Here is a 14,109-nt window from a genome sequence, read left to right on the forward strand (position 1 = left end):
AGCTCCCCGATTTTTAGCTCCTTCGTCTGTCGGTTGCAGCTCCCGGCGTGGCTGGATGTAGCTCCTCCGTCTGTCGTTCGCAGCTCCTGCGTGGCCGATAGTAGCTCCATCAGCAAGAGGGTGTGTCGGAGAGTAGGAAGTGGAGGGAGAAAAAAGTAGCAAAAGGGAGTCTGATGGTGGTGAGGCTCGCCAGAGCTAAAGATGCGGCGGTGCAGGAGAGGGGAGCAGACGGGTTCTGGAAGGCAAAAGAGAAAGGGGGGAGACGAAGAAAATCTATGGAGATGGGGATTGTGTGGGAGTGGTGTTGCGGCCCCAGATAAGGACTGGTGCACATAGGACCATGAATGCGTGGGTGAGCGTGAAGGAAAGTGACGCAAGTGCGCAAGAGAGCAAGCTCGGACCGTTCGAAAGTTCGGTCAGCTGTTCGATTTTAAACGTTTCCCAAAAACTTAACATACCTAAAAATACGAGTTAGCTTACTGCCCCCATTTTCTTAATCAAACTATAAAATCAATACATCGCTCATAGGCAAAGAAGAAAAATTTGAATACACACAGTCCATTCTATATTTACATGTGAGAGTTTAGATTTAAATTTTCTAGAGACCCGGGCGCACAAAACTTCCAGGTTTGTGTCGCCAGCACGTTGTTACCACATTCGGAAGGCGTCGGTGTGAAATGACGTATCCAACGCTGCTTTGCTGCGTCAGATCGAAGCTGTTTCTCAAACGACCAAAAGAAAAAAACGATTTTGATCGAAAAAAAGAAGTAAAAACGACTCCACTCAGTCGACACGGTACCAATTTTCCTTCTAAATGAAACCCGCATATTTTTCCATTTCTGAAGAGTCGTTACCCCGCCTCCATTCGCCAAAATTAGAAACTACCGAAGCCGCCAGCGCGCGTTCTAATCCCACGCTGCCGTCCCTTCCCGCGCGAAGTCCAAAACTAGTTGGCGCGCTCACGCGCCCCCTCCCGCCGCGGGAGGCGCCCTTTTCTTCCCACCCTCCTCCCTCCCCTCTCAAACCCGCTTAGTTCCTCCCCAACTTCCTCCAAATTCTCCCTCCACCGCCAAATCCAGCCGCCAATTCCCGACTCTCTCCCGATGCCGACGCTCCGCAGCGCCACGCTGAGCCCAGCCCCGGCGGCCACCCCCTCCCCGACGGCCGTCACCCCATCCCCGGCGGCCGCCGGCACCACCCCGAGCAGCGCGGCCAAGCGCCGGATGACCGCTCGCCGCGCCGCCGATTCGCCCGATTCGCCCCAGTTCGCCTCCCCCCACAAGTCCCCGCTCGCCGGCTCCGGCCACGTAAGTTCCCCGCCCCCTGCCCCGCGCGGATCCGCTTCATTTCATTTCATTTCACTTCACATCTCCTGACAATGTGCGCCAACTGCTCGACCTTGCAGTTCGGCGCCCCGAAGATGCTCTCGGGGTCGCCCAAGTCCTCCCGGAAGCGCCTCTACGGCGACCTCGTCCCGGCGGAGAGGCCCAAGTGGAACCCAAGAGGCAAGTTTTCTAAGATCTCACTCCAGCCATCCGCTGCCTTTCCTTGTTTGGTTCTGACGGCGAAAAAAATTCACTGTGCCCCGCAGATCCGGCGCAGATGCAGGCGGTCAAGGAGGCGCTGCACGTGGCCACGACGCCCTCGTGCGGCCTGGTTTGCAGGGACGACGAGCAAAGGCGCGTGTTCGAGTTCTGCAAGGCGTGTGTCCAGCAGGAGAGGGCGGGGAGCCTCTACGTGTGCGGGTGCCCTGGTACAGGGAAGACACTGTCGATCAGCAAGGTCAAGCAGAGCGTGTCGCGATGGGCTGATGAGGTACATTACAAGTTTTCAGTATGTGAGCAATTTTCTCTGTTTCAAAAGGGAACTTTGTCAAATCGTGTGTCATTTGTCTTGCGCGTAGATGGGAATGGAGACGCCTGATGATTTGTCAATCAATTGCACCAACCTTGGAAACACATCTGACATTTTTGGCAAGGTACGCATTGCTGCTAAAATTATGGGCTCAAATCTTCTTATTGGTCCCCAAGCTGATCGATCATGCAGTACTAATAGTGATTTCAATGCAGATACTCGAAAAATTCCAGGTTCGGAAAAAGGCAAGTGGCAAATTGTCACCACTTCAGCAACTGCAGCGTATGTTTTCACACAAAGAATCTGCTCCAAGGAGGATGCTGTAAGAACTTTCTGCACCTGCTTGCACGGTAATGGCTTTTCTTGCCATTTTGATCACACTATCTGAACTGTATGTCATCGCTTGCCAGATTGGTTGTTGTGGATGAGATGGACTACTTGATAACAAGAGACCGGGCTGTGCTACATGACCTTTTCATGCTTACCACCCTCCAGTTCTCGAGATGCATACTGATAGGTTAGTTTTCTGTGTTACTCACACCTACAATGTACACTTTTAACTCTGGAAAAGAAAAGGAAAACAATCTTACTCAGCATTTTGTACTGTTTTGCTAACTGATCGTCAATTATGTTTTTCAGGAATTGCAAATGCAGTAGACCTAGCAGATCGGTTTCTTCCAAAGCTCGAATCCTTAAATTGTAAGCATTCTTACTATATCTGCTGTTGTGAAAATTGAATGGCTCCTTCAATTTACTTGCTCATGTGTTTGTTGCTATGTCTGCTAACATGAAGGGAACTAATATTTCTTTGGCATGATGACACTAATTTACAGGCAAGCCACTTGTTATAACTTTCCGAGCCTATTCCAAGGATCAAATATCCAACATAATTAATCATAGGTTAAAGGTATTTTCCCACATGACTAATTCAAGCTTACAGGTGTTTCATCAAATTGTCAACTTAAACTGTTTTGCTGTATGTAACTTTGTATGTTGTTAATTATACAGGTTCTTGAGTATGATGTCTTCGAGCCAATGGCGATAGAATTTTGTGCTAGGGTAAGTCCAGTCATCCTTAATCAGGCAGTACTTTTTGTGAGCAAGTATACATTTTGTTTAGGACAACACCAGGATATGGCTTAGAGTATCCACATCACTAGATGCTAACCAAACACTGAAGGTAGGCAAAATTACCTTAGCACCAATGCTAAGTGATGTGAGGGTAGGCGCTAAGAAAAAAAACTTGGCACCCAATCGTAAGCTAAATAAATTATTTGTGTGGTTATGTATAACATTTTTTTACTTTAACTAGCAAAATCAGAAGTATTTGTGCCTGTAAGTGTTGCTAAGGGATATGGTAAACTGATCTTAAATGGGGTTTAGAAAATCTGGTGTGTACATCTCAGCACCTAATTTAAGGGTGCCAGGGATGCTGATGCTCCGATGGTAATATGTACATTCTGAGTTTTTAACTTTGCTTTATTCTTTTATCAGAAAGTAGCTGCAGCCACTGGAGACATGAGAAAAGCTCTTGGTGTTTGCAGGTAATTTATTTCTTGTGTAGACCACTATCATATTACTTTGCAATCTGCCACCTTTATTATTATAGCTGATGAAAATATAAAGCATATCCATTGTTGAAAGAGTTCTGGATATGGCTGGTGCTTATGTATAGCTTATTGAAATGTTGCTTGTCCTTTTATCTATTCCAGGAGTGCTGTGGAAATATTTGAATCAGGACTACAAGATTCTTCTGATAAAGGGGCTGGAGTTGTAAGTTTCTTGGTTTCTCATGTTTATTTTTGCTTTGGCCAAGAATGTTTAAATTTGTATAAAGTGGTCTCTACACCAAGCCATACCTCTGTAGCTCATATGCACAATGATACGATTTTTGCCATTAGTTCATCTGTTGGGTCACATTCTACATTTCAGTTATGTTGAAATGAATGCGGTCTGCCTATGTCAGTTGTGACCAATTGGACTGCTTGAATCTTGACTGGTGCTTCATCCTGTCTATCCTCCCAATTCCCAAATGACCAACTGATATTTGAACAACATCCATTACTAGGCTTGAATGTATCTTAACATGCTATTGCTGTGTTCTAAATCCTCAGTGTACAAATTACCTTTTTGAGAGGATTCTACAGAACAGATAACATGCTTTTGCTGTGTTCCTGTATCTGATATAATCATTCTTGCCAAAAAACAACTTTCCTTTTAGAACATAGAGTGTTATCTCTTCTTACACCCCACGTTCCAATGTTATGTGCAATCTAACATAAATTCTACCAGGTGACATTTGATCATATGGACATTGCCTTGTCGAAGGTTTTCAAGCCAGCAGTAGTAAATAACATACTGTGCCTTCCCCAACACCAACAGGTAAAGACTGTTTCATAATCTCATCTTCTAATTAAGCTATTTTGCTTCATTTCTGAAATCTCATTCTCACTCATGCCATCTTGGTTGGACAGATGGTGCTGTGTGCACTGGCAAATACCTTTCAGCATTCCAGGAAAAAGGCTACTACTCTAGGAGAGGTAATATTTACTTGATAGCATTCTGAATGAACACACTTGCTCTTTACATCCTGTATAATTATGAAGTTCTAAGTTGCCTATGAATGCCTTGTTACAGCTCAACAAATCATACATAGAAATTTGTAGATCGACCCAAGTCCCAGCAGTTGGGATGCTTGAATTTTCTAACATGTGCATGATTTTGAGCGATCAGGTATGCAAACACCCGTGGTTCTTTATTATGTATCATCAATACTATAAGAAAAAGAAACCAAAATATTGAGTGTTTGATGGAGTTTGCATTGCAGGGATACTTGAAGTTAGGGCAATCCAAAGAAGATAAGCTTAGAAGAGTAACGCTTCAGATTGACATTTCAGATATTACTTTTGCATTTAAGGTGCGGAAAGACGGTCTTACTCCTGTAACTACACCAATATGTCAGCTGCTTTGTTTCAGGTGTACTTACTGTTTCTTTCATGGTGCAGGGTAGCCGATTCTTTGAGAAGTGCCTTGAGCAACCAAAATTTTAGTGAGAGCACAATGCTTCCTAGGATTTTCTTTAAGTGCAAACAAGTCAAACTAAGAAGCCCAAAAGGCTCAGGTGCATTTCAAACTTTGCTATTCCTCCTGCATTCAACAAGCTGCAGTATGCTGCTCCCCGTTCCATAGATTCCTTACCAATTCAGTCTTTATTTTGTTGAATCAGGTGCTTGCATTCATTGTATCAAGCTTTTTCCGTCAGTCGTCTGCTGGTTACCAGGGTTGATTTATGGAGGAACTCTTTCTTACTGCCGAAAGTGTACATGCGATAGAGTTATTAGTTGTCATACAGTTCCTCCAAAAGATAGTTGGATTTACTTGGTTTTCATTTTTGTTTTATCTGTAGCAATTGGTCATGTAGTTAGCCATTGATGTACCAATAATTTATTTTAGCTGAGCAGTAATGCAGAGCTGGGACATTTTTTTATTTAAGTTGCCAGAGAAATTGTACATCAGTGATAATTTTACTCAGGTGGCTTTCCCCTGTGAGATAAACATAATTTTCCTGAGGAATGGCCTTTCATCTTGTTTGTCTCAAGCATTGAATTCAGCTTGACTCCAAATCCAGTTCGGAGATTACTTAGTGCATAAACGATCAACTTTATGGCATACTACCCCCCTCTAACTAAATTTCTTTGGCCAAAACATTATTTCTACACCAACCATAGGAAATTTCTGATCCAGCTTTCTAGAGAAACTTGTGAAAAAAAGCATTAACTGAAACCATGATCATACTCCCTTTGTCTCATAATATAAGATGTTTTTTGAAGGCTATGTTAGCTTGCAAAAACGTCTTATATTATGGGATGGAGGGAGTACATAGAATTAATTGTGAAGACACCATCATGTGTTAATGATTTTCTGGTTGCAAAGTATCTCCCTACAACGTTCTCCTAAAATGGACATTATCAAAAACATTCCTTAATGCCAGCAACAAAAGCATTTTTGTTAAAACAAATCCCGTATAATCTAGGATATGTTTGTATCATAGGCATGTCATCTGTCCACCAATCTCCCAAAATTGAGTACTTTTCCTATCAACAAAAGTACATGTGCAAATGGGATAAAACCATTTCCTAGTTTTTACTAGAGCTGTATAAGTCTCTCCATTTCCCCTGTCTTAACCCTTGAAATGCATTTTTTTCTTAATGATTTCGTTTGCAGGATAGATTGACACACCCCATAAAAAAGTCTCAAGCTTCCATATCCAACTATCTAGCAAAGCCTTGATCATAATATTCAAATTTACAACCCTAAGACCACCCTGTTCTTTAAGTTGCCAATTTTCTGTCCACCTAGCTAGATGATACTTTTTTGTTGATCTTCCTGCCAAAAAAGCTTGGCTCTATAAAATCAATTCTTTTTATAGGTCCAACATGTAATATATAGAAATGCATAATATTTAAGTCATGTTAGAGAGATAAGACCGAATGACGATTGATCTCACTCCTATATAAAGCACTTTCCGTTGCTAGCATCCAAATACATTCTCAATTTTATTTTCATGTTTCTTTCTAGATTCATCTACACGAGCACCAAGACATTTCATTAGGAATTTCCCGAGTGGACATGTAAAAAATCTGGCATATTTAGAAGGCTTAGCATTTCCAAAAAGATACATGTCACTCTTATGGAAGTTGATTTTAAGTCCAGATATTTACTCAAAGGCATACCATATGAACTTTAAATTAGGAGTACTTCTAAAATCATCTTGGGATAAAAATACGGTGTCATCAACATTTCGTAGCAAACAACACCTTCCATTTCTTCTCTAGATGGACCTTAAATTAGGAGTACTTCTAAAATCATCTTTTGGACCAAGAGCGCATCTCCGATACTCAACCACGTGTCATTGACCAACACTCGGCACGATGCAAGCTCTCCTCGAGACATTTCCTCTCCAAGCCCCGAGCTTGGAAGGAAATTCACTTTGCCAAAGTGGACTGTCTCAAAGGAACCTACTTTAGTGAGAGTACTTTGCTCCCAATAGAGAAACATGTTACAAGTGATCCATGTGTGCCCTTTATAGGCTCACTGCCTTGTACATAAGAGCACCAATATATTTTGTGTCGCAGGGAGGCAAGGGCAAGAATGTCTAATCTAGAAAAGTAAAAATTGCCCCTAAACATAAAGAAAAACAAGTCTATTATAGTCTTCTTTGGTCCATGAGGGAACTCTCCTTATCTACTCTTACAAGTAGTGAAAAAGGTCCAGTTGTGTTTGTTACAATCCAACCATGTCCACCTATCATTATTTTCATAATTAAACCCCCCACTTATTGTGAAATCCACTTACCAGTAATATCTTGTAGACAAAGGACCACTTAATTTTGTCACATGCCTTTCAAAATCAACTTTAAACATCAAAATCATGATGTTTTTTTTTTATCATGCACATAATTTAAAGCCACATGTAAAATTAAAAGACACCTTGGGAAACGAGAAAATACTTTTCCAACCACTACATTCAGTCTATTCACCAACACATTAGTTATGATTTCAAAACTGACATTAAGAAGGAAAATTGACCTAAATGCTTGCATTTATTAACATCCTTACGAACAAGGTTACCAAGTCATAGTTCAATCTAGAAATTTATGAAGTCCCATTATGGAAATAATCCAACAAGGACTTCAAACTCCATTTAACATGCTTTTTTAATGAAATCCATCATTGTCCCCATCTCGCCTTCGTGGATTATTATACTCCATTTGAAACAATACCTAATTCAGTTCTTATAGTGAAATGCTTAAATAATTGAGAAATAGCCTCCTTAGAAGGGTTCCTCACGTACAAAACAATAGTACTACGCCCAATTTTTGTGTGTGTGTGTGTGTGTGTAAAATCTAGTAATCTAATCGATAACCCCCTCCCCCTAGTTGTTCCTTTTTCTTGCTCAAAACATGTGATATATTTTTCATTTTCTTTAGCATGAATGCACGATAATACCTAGTGTTGTCATCATCTTCAAAAATTTCGTTTTATTTAGCTCTCTGAATCCATCTGTATTATTACCATCGAATTCTAAATCCATGAGAACAATCAAGGGATATTATCATTTCCAGCAAGGAGAGAATAATACCCAATATAAATTATCATAAGTAATGTTATATATTATCATACCACGTGAACAATCCCTTGTTTAAATTCAACTCCCTTAGCTCTGCATGTTCTAGGGTTGTATTAAATAAAAAATAGCACTGTCCCTATGTAGGATTGATTAAGTATGGGTGGGGGGAGAGAGATAGGGGGGAGAGTAGACTACTATGTTAAGCTTTTCTACTATAGTCTATCAAGCACCGTGCACATGCAAGTCTACAAAAGTATAGACAACGAAAAGTAAATACTTGTGGTGATAAAGTAAGAGTAGAGTTAGAGAAATGCAAAGACGAGATGGATGGATGAATATTTTTCCCGTGGTTTAGATAGATGGCGTATCCTACTCCACGTCGATGGATGCTTCAATCCACGAAGGATATAAGGTCACGAAGATCAAGGTCACATGACGAGGTTACACCGAAGGGTAGGCCCAAGGATACATATGACCCAACCAAAGGCCTAGAACAATCAAGGATATGGTCCAGAAGACAATGGGCCAAGGGGCAACACACCAAAATCATTGGAGTTACAACCTAGGGAGACAGATATCGGGGGGATACTCGCTAAGGAGCCAAGTGCCTATAGTTCGATCACACCCCCTTGATGGACAAGACCCAATAGTCGGTCATCAACAAGACAAGAGCAGTTGGACCACATGTAGTCGACTGCGTCCTAGGATACCGAGACTCCCACGATGCATTCATTATCGTCGTTACTCAACAGTGGTATAATCTAGTTAAATACAATAGTTAGTAGTAGTAATAGCCACGTTTAGCCTATCATATGCATGCGGCCATCAAGAGCATTTATACCAGCTCGTTACTTCACCCCCTCCCAACGCACTCTATATAAGCCGAGAGTAGGGCATCGGGCTGAGGATCAACTCTCTCACATTGTAACCTATGCGAAGAGCAATAACACCACATGATTAGGGTAGTACCTCCACCGTAGAGGGCCCAAACTTGTATAATTCCTTGAGTGTACTCCCATCCGCACCGATTCCGTAGATACGATTGCCTCTACATTCACACAAGCCCGTAGTATTGTCAGGATTATATCCATGACAGTTGGCGCCCACCATGGGGAAATCATTTAATCACACAGTTAGTCCGCAATTTGGGCGTTGTCATCAACACCAAAACCACTTAGGGAGGGAAATGCCCTTTCACCTAGAAGGGGTTAGATCCACAACAAGGAAACCAACAAGATATCCAAGATATATAGTATACCATGATAATAAAAGAATCATTGGATTAGTTGTTAAAACATGGATTCCTAGTGCATGCATGAGAGTGAGATTTCACTTCACAATATAAACATCAAGGATATTTATCTAGCTTCCCAAACGACAAAATGTCTTCTCATCAAGAGGTTTGGTGAAGATATCAGCTAGTTGTTTCTTGGTTCGGACATGACTAAGATCAATGTCGCCTTTAGATATGGGTCATAAATGAAATGGTGGCGAAGATTGCTTGCTCTCTCATAAGATTGGTTGGGTAACCCCCTGATACGTCTCCAACGTATCTATAATTTTTGATTGTTCCATGCTATTATATTATCTGTTTTGGATGTTTTATATGCATTATTATGCTATTTTATATTATTTTTGGGACTAACCTATTAACCTAGAGCCCAGTGACAGTTCCTGTTTTTTCCTTGTTTTTGAGTTTCGCAGAAAAGGAATACCAAACAGAATCAAACCTTCGTGATGATTTTTCTTAGACCAGAAGACAACTAGGTGTAACGCCCCGGACACACCCGCCGTTGATCGTTACTCCTGACAGGATCTAGACTGGCCCCACAGATCAATACTAGTCTTTTCTGCGCACTTTATCCTCACTCGTGCGCACTCGGGAGCAACTTCCCGGTCGGTTACCCATCCTGAAATTACTCAAAGCTGAGCACGCTTAACTTTGGAGTTCTTTTCGAATGGGCTCCCGGAAAAGAAGGAATTCCTTGTTGATATGAGTACTCTATCATCCCTATTAAGCCAGGCTATCACATACACCCCCACTCAGAGGAACCGACGTCCTCATCGGGCCACAGGAACGTTCCCTCTTGGCACATACGTCTGTGCTTCCAGTCTGGCACATGTGCCATGCCGTGTGCCACGACGGGTCACAAATGTCATGCACAACATGACCGCACACCTGTATGCAAACATCCGTGTAACCGCGAGGGTCGGCTCTGATACCAACTTGTAACACCCCGGACACACCCGCCGGTGGTTGTTACTCCTGGCGGGATCTAGACTGGCCCCACAGATCAATACTAGTCTTTTCTGCGCACTTTGTCCTCACTCGTGCGCACTCGGGAGCAACTTCTCGGTCGGTCACCCATCCTGAAATTACTCCAAGCTGAGCACGCTTAACTTTGTAGTTCTTTCCTAATGGGCTCCCAGAAAAGAAGGAAAATTCCTTATTGATATGAGTAGTCTATCATCCCTATTAAGCCAGGCTATCACAACAGGAGACTTGGAGATGAAGTCAGAAGAGCCACGAAGCGGCCACAAGGACGGAGGGTGCACCTAGGGGGGTAGGGCGCACCCCCACCCTTGTGGCCCCCCCGCGGCCCTCCTGACCTAATTCTTTCGCCCATATATTCCCGAATATTCCCAAACCACCAGAAGAGTCCACGAAAGCACTTTTCCATCGCCGCAACCTTCTGTACCCGTGAGATCCCATCTAGGGACCTTTTTCGGCACCCTGTCGGAGGGGGATTCGATCACGGAGGGCTTCTACATCAACTCTATTGCCCTTCCGACGGAGTGTGAGTAGTTTACCAAAGACCTATAGGTCCATAGCTAGTAGCTAGATGGCTTCTTCTCTCTCTTTGATTCTCTATACCATGTTCTCCTCGATGTTCTTGGAGATCTATTCGATGTAATACTTTTTTGCGGTGTGTTTGCCGAGATCCGATGAATCGTGGATTTATGATCAGCTTATCTATGAATATTATTTGAATCTTCTCTGAATTATTTTATGCATGATTTGATATCTTTGCAATTCTCTTCGAACTATCGGTTTGGTTTGGCCAACTAGATTAGTTTTTCTTGCAATGGGAGAAGTGCTTAGCTTTTCTCGCGGTGTCCTTTCCCAGTGACAGTAGGGGCATCAAGGCACGTATTGTATTGTTGCCATCGAGGATTAAAAGATAGGGTTTTCATCATATTGCTTGAGTTAATTCCTCTACATCATGTCATCTTACTTAATGCGTTACTCCGTTCTTTATGAACTTAATACTCTAGATGCATGCTGGATAGCGGTCGATGTGTGGAGCAATAGTAGTAGATGCAGAATCGCTTTGGTCTACTTGACACGGACGTGATGCCTATATTCATGATCATTGCTTAGATATTGTCATAACTTTGCACTTTTCTATCAATTGCTCGGCAGTAATTTGTTCACCCACCGTATTATTTGCTATCTTGAGAGAAGCCTCTAGTGAAACCTATGGCCCCCGGCTCTATTTTCCATCATATTAGTTTCCGGTCTACAATTTTGCAATCTTTTACTTTCCGATCTATAAACCAAAAATACCAAAAATATTTTACTTTATCGTTTACCTATCTCTATCAGACCTCACTTTTGCAAGTGACCGTGAAGGGATTGACAACCCCTTTATCGCGTTGGGTGCAAGTTGTTTGATTGTTTGTGCAGGTATTCGGTGATTTGTGCGTTGTCTCCTACTGGATTGATGCATTGGTTCACAAACTGAGAGAAATACTTATCTCTACTTTGCTGCATCACCCTTTCCTCTTCAAGGGAAAACCAACGCAAGCTCAAAAAGTAGCACCCCCAAATGTAAGGGAGAAGTGACCTAGCAATAAGTATTTTCCTCGACTGAGAAGCAAGGTTTATCAAACCAATAGGAATTTCTTCTGCAACCTAAATCCTCAGTACCTGCACACCAAATACAAAACAATCTTCCCCCAACGTTTCAAGAAGGTTGTCAAACTTCTTGTCCTGCTAGTTACAAGGATAAATTATATGGTATGGTAGGAATTGATAGACAGGTAAAATAATAAATACGAAACAACCATAAAAGTAAACTCTAACGGTTTATGCAATTAAAGAAGAATAGACCCTAGGGCCATATCATCACTAGAGGCATCTCTAGAAGTAAGATAAATATGTTGTGGTGAACAAATTACAATTGGGCAGCAATTAAATTACAATATTTATATTTACGCCTATGTTCATTCATGGCATAATCTTGCATAGGCATTACATCCGTGATATGTAGACCGTTATCCAACTGCATCTACAACTAATACTCCACCTAAAGAAAGTTATCCAGCATGCATCTCGAGGTATTAAGTCCATTCAAACAGAGAACTGCAATAAGCAAGATGACATAATGTAGACAGTAAAACTATCATCCAAGTGTGATCAAGAAGCCATCATTATATTCTTAGTAGCAAAAATACAATACATGCCTATTCCCTTTGTCACTCGGTGGATAACCGCAAGACTGAACCCACTACCATACATAGCTCCCTCCGAAGAAGTACCTATCCCACTTGGCCAAAGTAGACAAATATATCGAAGAGCATATACAACTACTTAATTATGTAGCAAGGAACTCATAAGAGATTCAATATAATTCAATGAACAATCAGATCATAAAGTGATAATTTATCATATCCGAACAAACACAACACCGACAGATCATATGGATCCCGATCATGTGAGGCAGCTCACGGGAACTTAGTATTGAATCACAAGGTAGAGGGGATGCCATCTAGCTGTTGCTATGGACCCAAGGTCCTAAGGAAACTACTCACACATGGTCATGGTACAACAAGGTTGATGAAGATGGCTCCAATGATGGATCCCCCTTCCGATAGAGTGCTGGAATGGACCTCCAAATTGGACCTCCCTGAAAGAAGAACTTACGGCATCGAAAAAATCACAAAAAATGGTACTGGCGGTTTAAGGATTTCTTGGAATTTATAGGGAAAGATGGGCGAAAGGCGGTGCTCAAGGGCCTGGATGGCCCCACCACGTGGGCGACCCCCCTGGGCCCATGGGCTGGCCGTCTGGGGGCCTAGGGTGGCCTCCTGACCCCTTTTGGCGTTTTTCGGATTCTTTATCTCCCAAAAATGTCAAGAATCCCCACGGTATTTCCAGCTCCGTAAATATTGATTTTCTATAAAACCAAAAACATGCAGAAAACAAGTGACTTTAAGCACTGAATTAATAGATTAGTCTAGAAAAATAATATAAATTGTTATAAAAAGTATTCAAAAGTGATATTATAATAGCATAAAACAATAAAAAAATATAGATACATTTGAGATGTATCAAACATTAATATGTTTGGTATGCGAATGTTGGACATGATTATGGGTAGTTTTTATGGCATTTTGATTGTCACAAAGAAGTGGAACATGTTTAAGATTTATGCCATAATCTTCAAGTGTTTGTGTCATCCATAAGAATTGAGCACAACAAAATCCAACTAGGATATATTCGGCTTTAACGGCGGACACACAATTATGTTTCTTGGAGGAACATGACACAAGGATCTACCAAGGAATTGGCATGTGCTAGGAGTGGATTTTATATCAACCTTTTCACCTACATAACTTGAGTCAAAATGTCCTAGAAGATCAAAGGAGTACACTTTTGGATACTAAAGGCCAAAGTTTGGAGTTTGAACAAAATATCTCAAGATCCTTTTAACGAGCATCAATGGAAATCTTTTGGAGCCGCTTCAAATCTCACACACATGCACACACTAAGCATGATATCCGGTCTTGATGGACATAAGGAAAGTAAGGAACTAATCATGGAATGGTATACCTTTTGGTCAACAAGAGCATCATCTTTGTTGTACTCGAGATGCCAATTGGTTGGCACTGAGGTTCCTATGCCTTTTGCATTCTCCATATAAAATTTCTTGAATATGTCATTTGTTTACTTTGTTAATGAGACAAGAGTACATTCCTTTATTTGCTTAATTTGAAGTCCAAGAAAGAATTTCAGCTCACCCATCATAGACATTTTGCACCTTTTAGTCAAGAACTTCCTAAAATTTTCACTAAAATGAGGGTCAGTGAAACCAAATATGATATAATCAAATTTGGCACACA

General features: G+C 41.6%; 1 protein-coding gene across 1 annotated transcript; it reads left to right on the forward strand.

Moving 5' to 3' along the window:
• Positions 1-1,003: 1,003 nt before the first annotated feature.
• On the forward strand, positions 1,004-5,437 carry LOC123079798 (cell division control protein 6 homolog). Its single transcript, XM_044502606.1, has 17 exons — positions 1,004-1,307; positions 1,406-1,505; positions 1,592-1,815; positions 1,904-1,978; positions 2,070-2,176; positions 2,265-2,371; positions 2,494-2,553; positions 2,688-2,761; positions 2,863-2,913; positions 3,349-3,398; positions 3,567-3,627; positions 4,147-4,236; positions 4,329-4,394; positions 4,492-4,587; positions 4,682-4,771; positions 4,860-4,975; positions 5,081-5,437. Exons 1-16 carry the CDS (start codon positions 1,104-1,106, stop codon positions 4,902-4,904), a joined length of 1,500 nt encoding a protein of 499 aa, XP_044358541.1. The 5' UTR covers positions 1,004-1,103; the 3' UTR covers positions 4,905-4,975; positions 5,081-5,437.
• The last annotated feature ends 8,672 nt before the right edge of the window (positions 5,438-14,109 follow it).

This window comes from Triticum aestivum, chromosome 3D, assembly GCF_018294505.1.
Source record: "Triticum aestivum cultivar Chinese Spring chromosome 3D, IWGSC CS RefSeq v2.1, whole genome shotgun sequence".
In the NCBI taxonomy this organism is placed as follows: Eukaryota; Viridiplantae; Streptophyta; class Magnoliopsida; order Poales; family Poaceae; genus Triticum; species Triticum aestivum.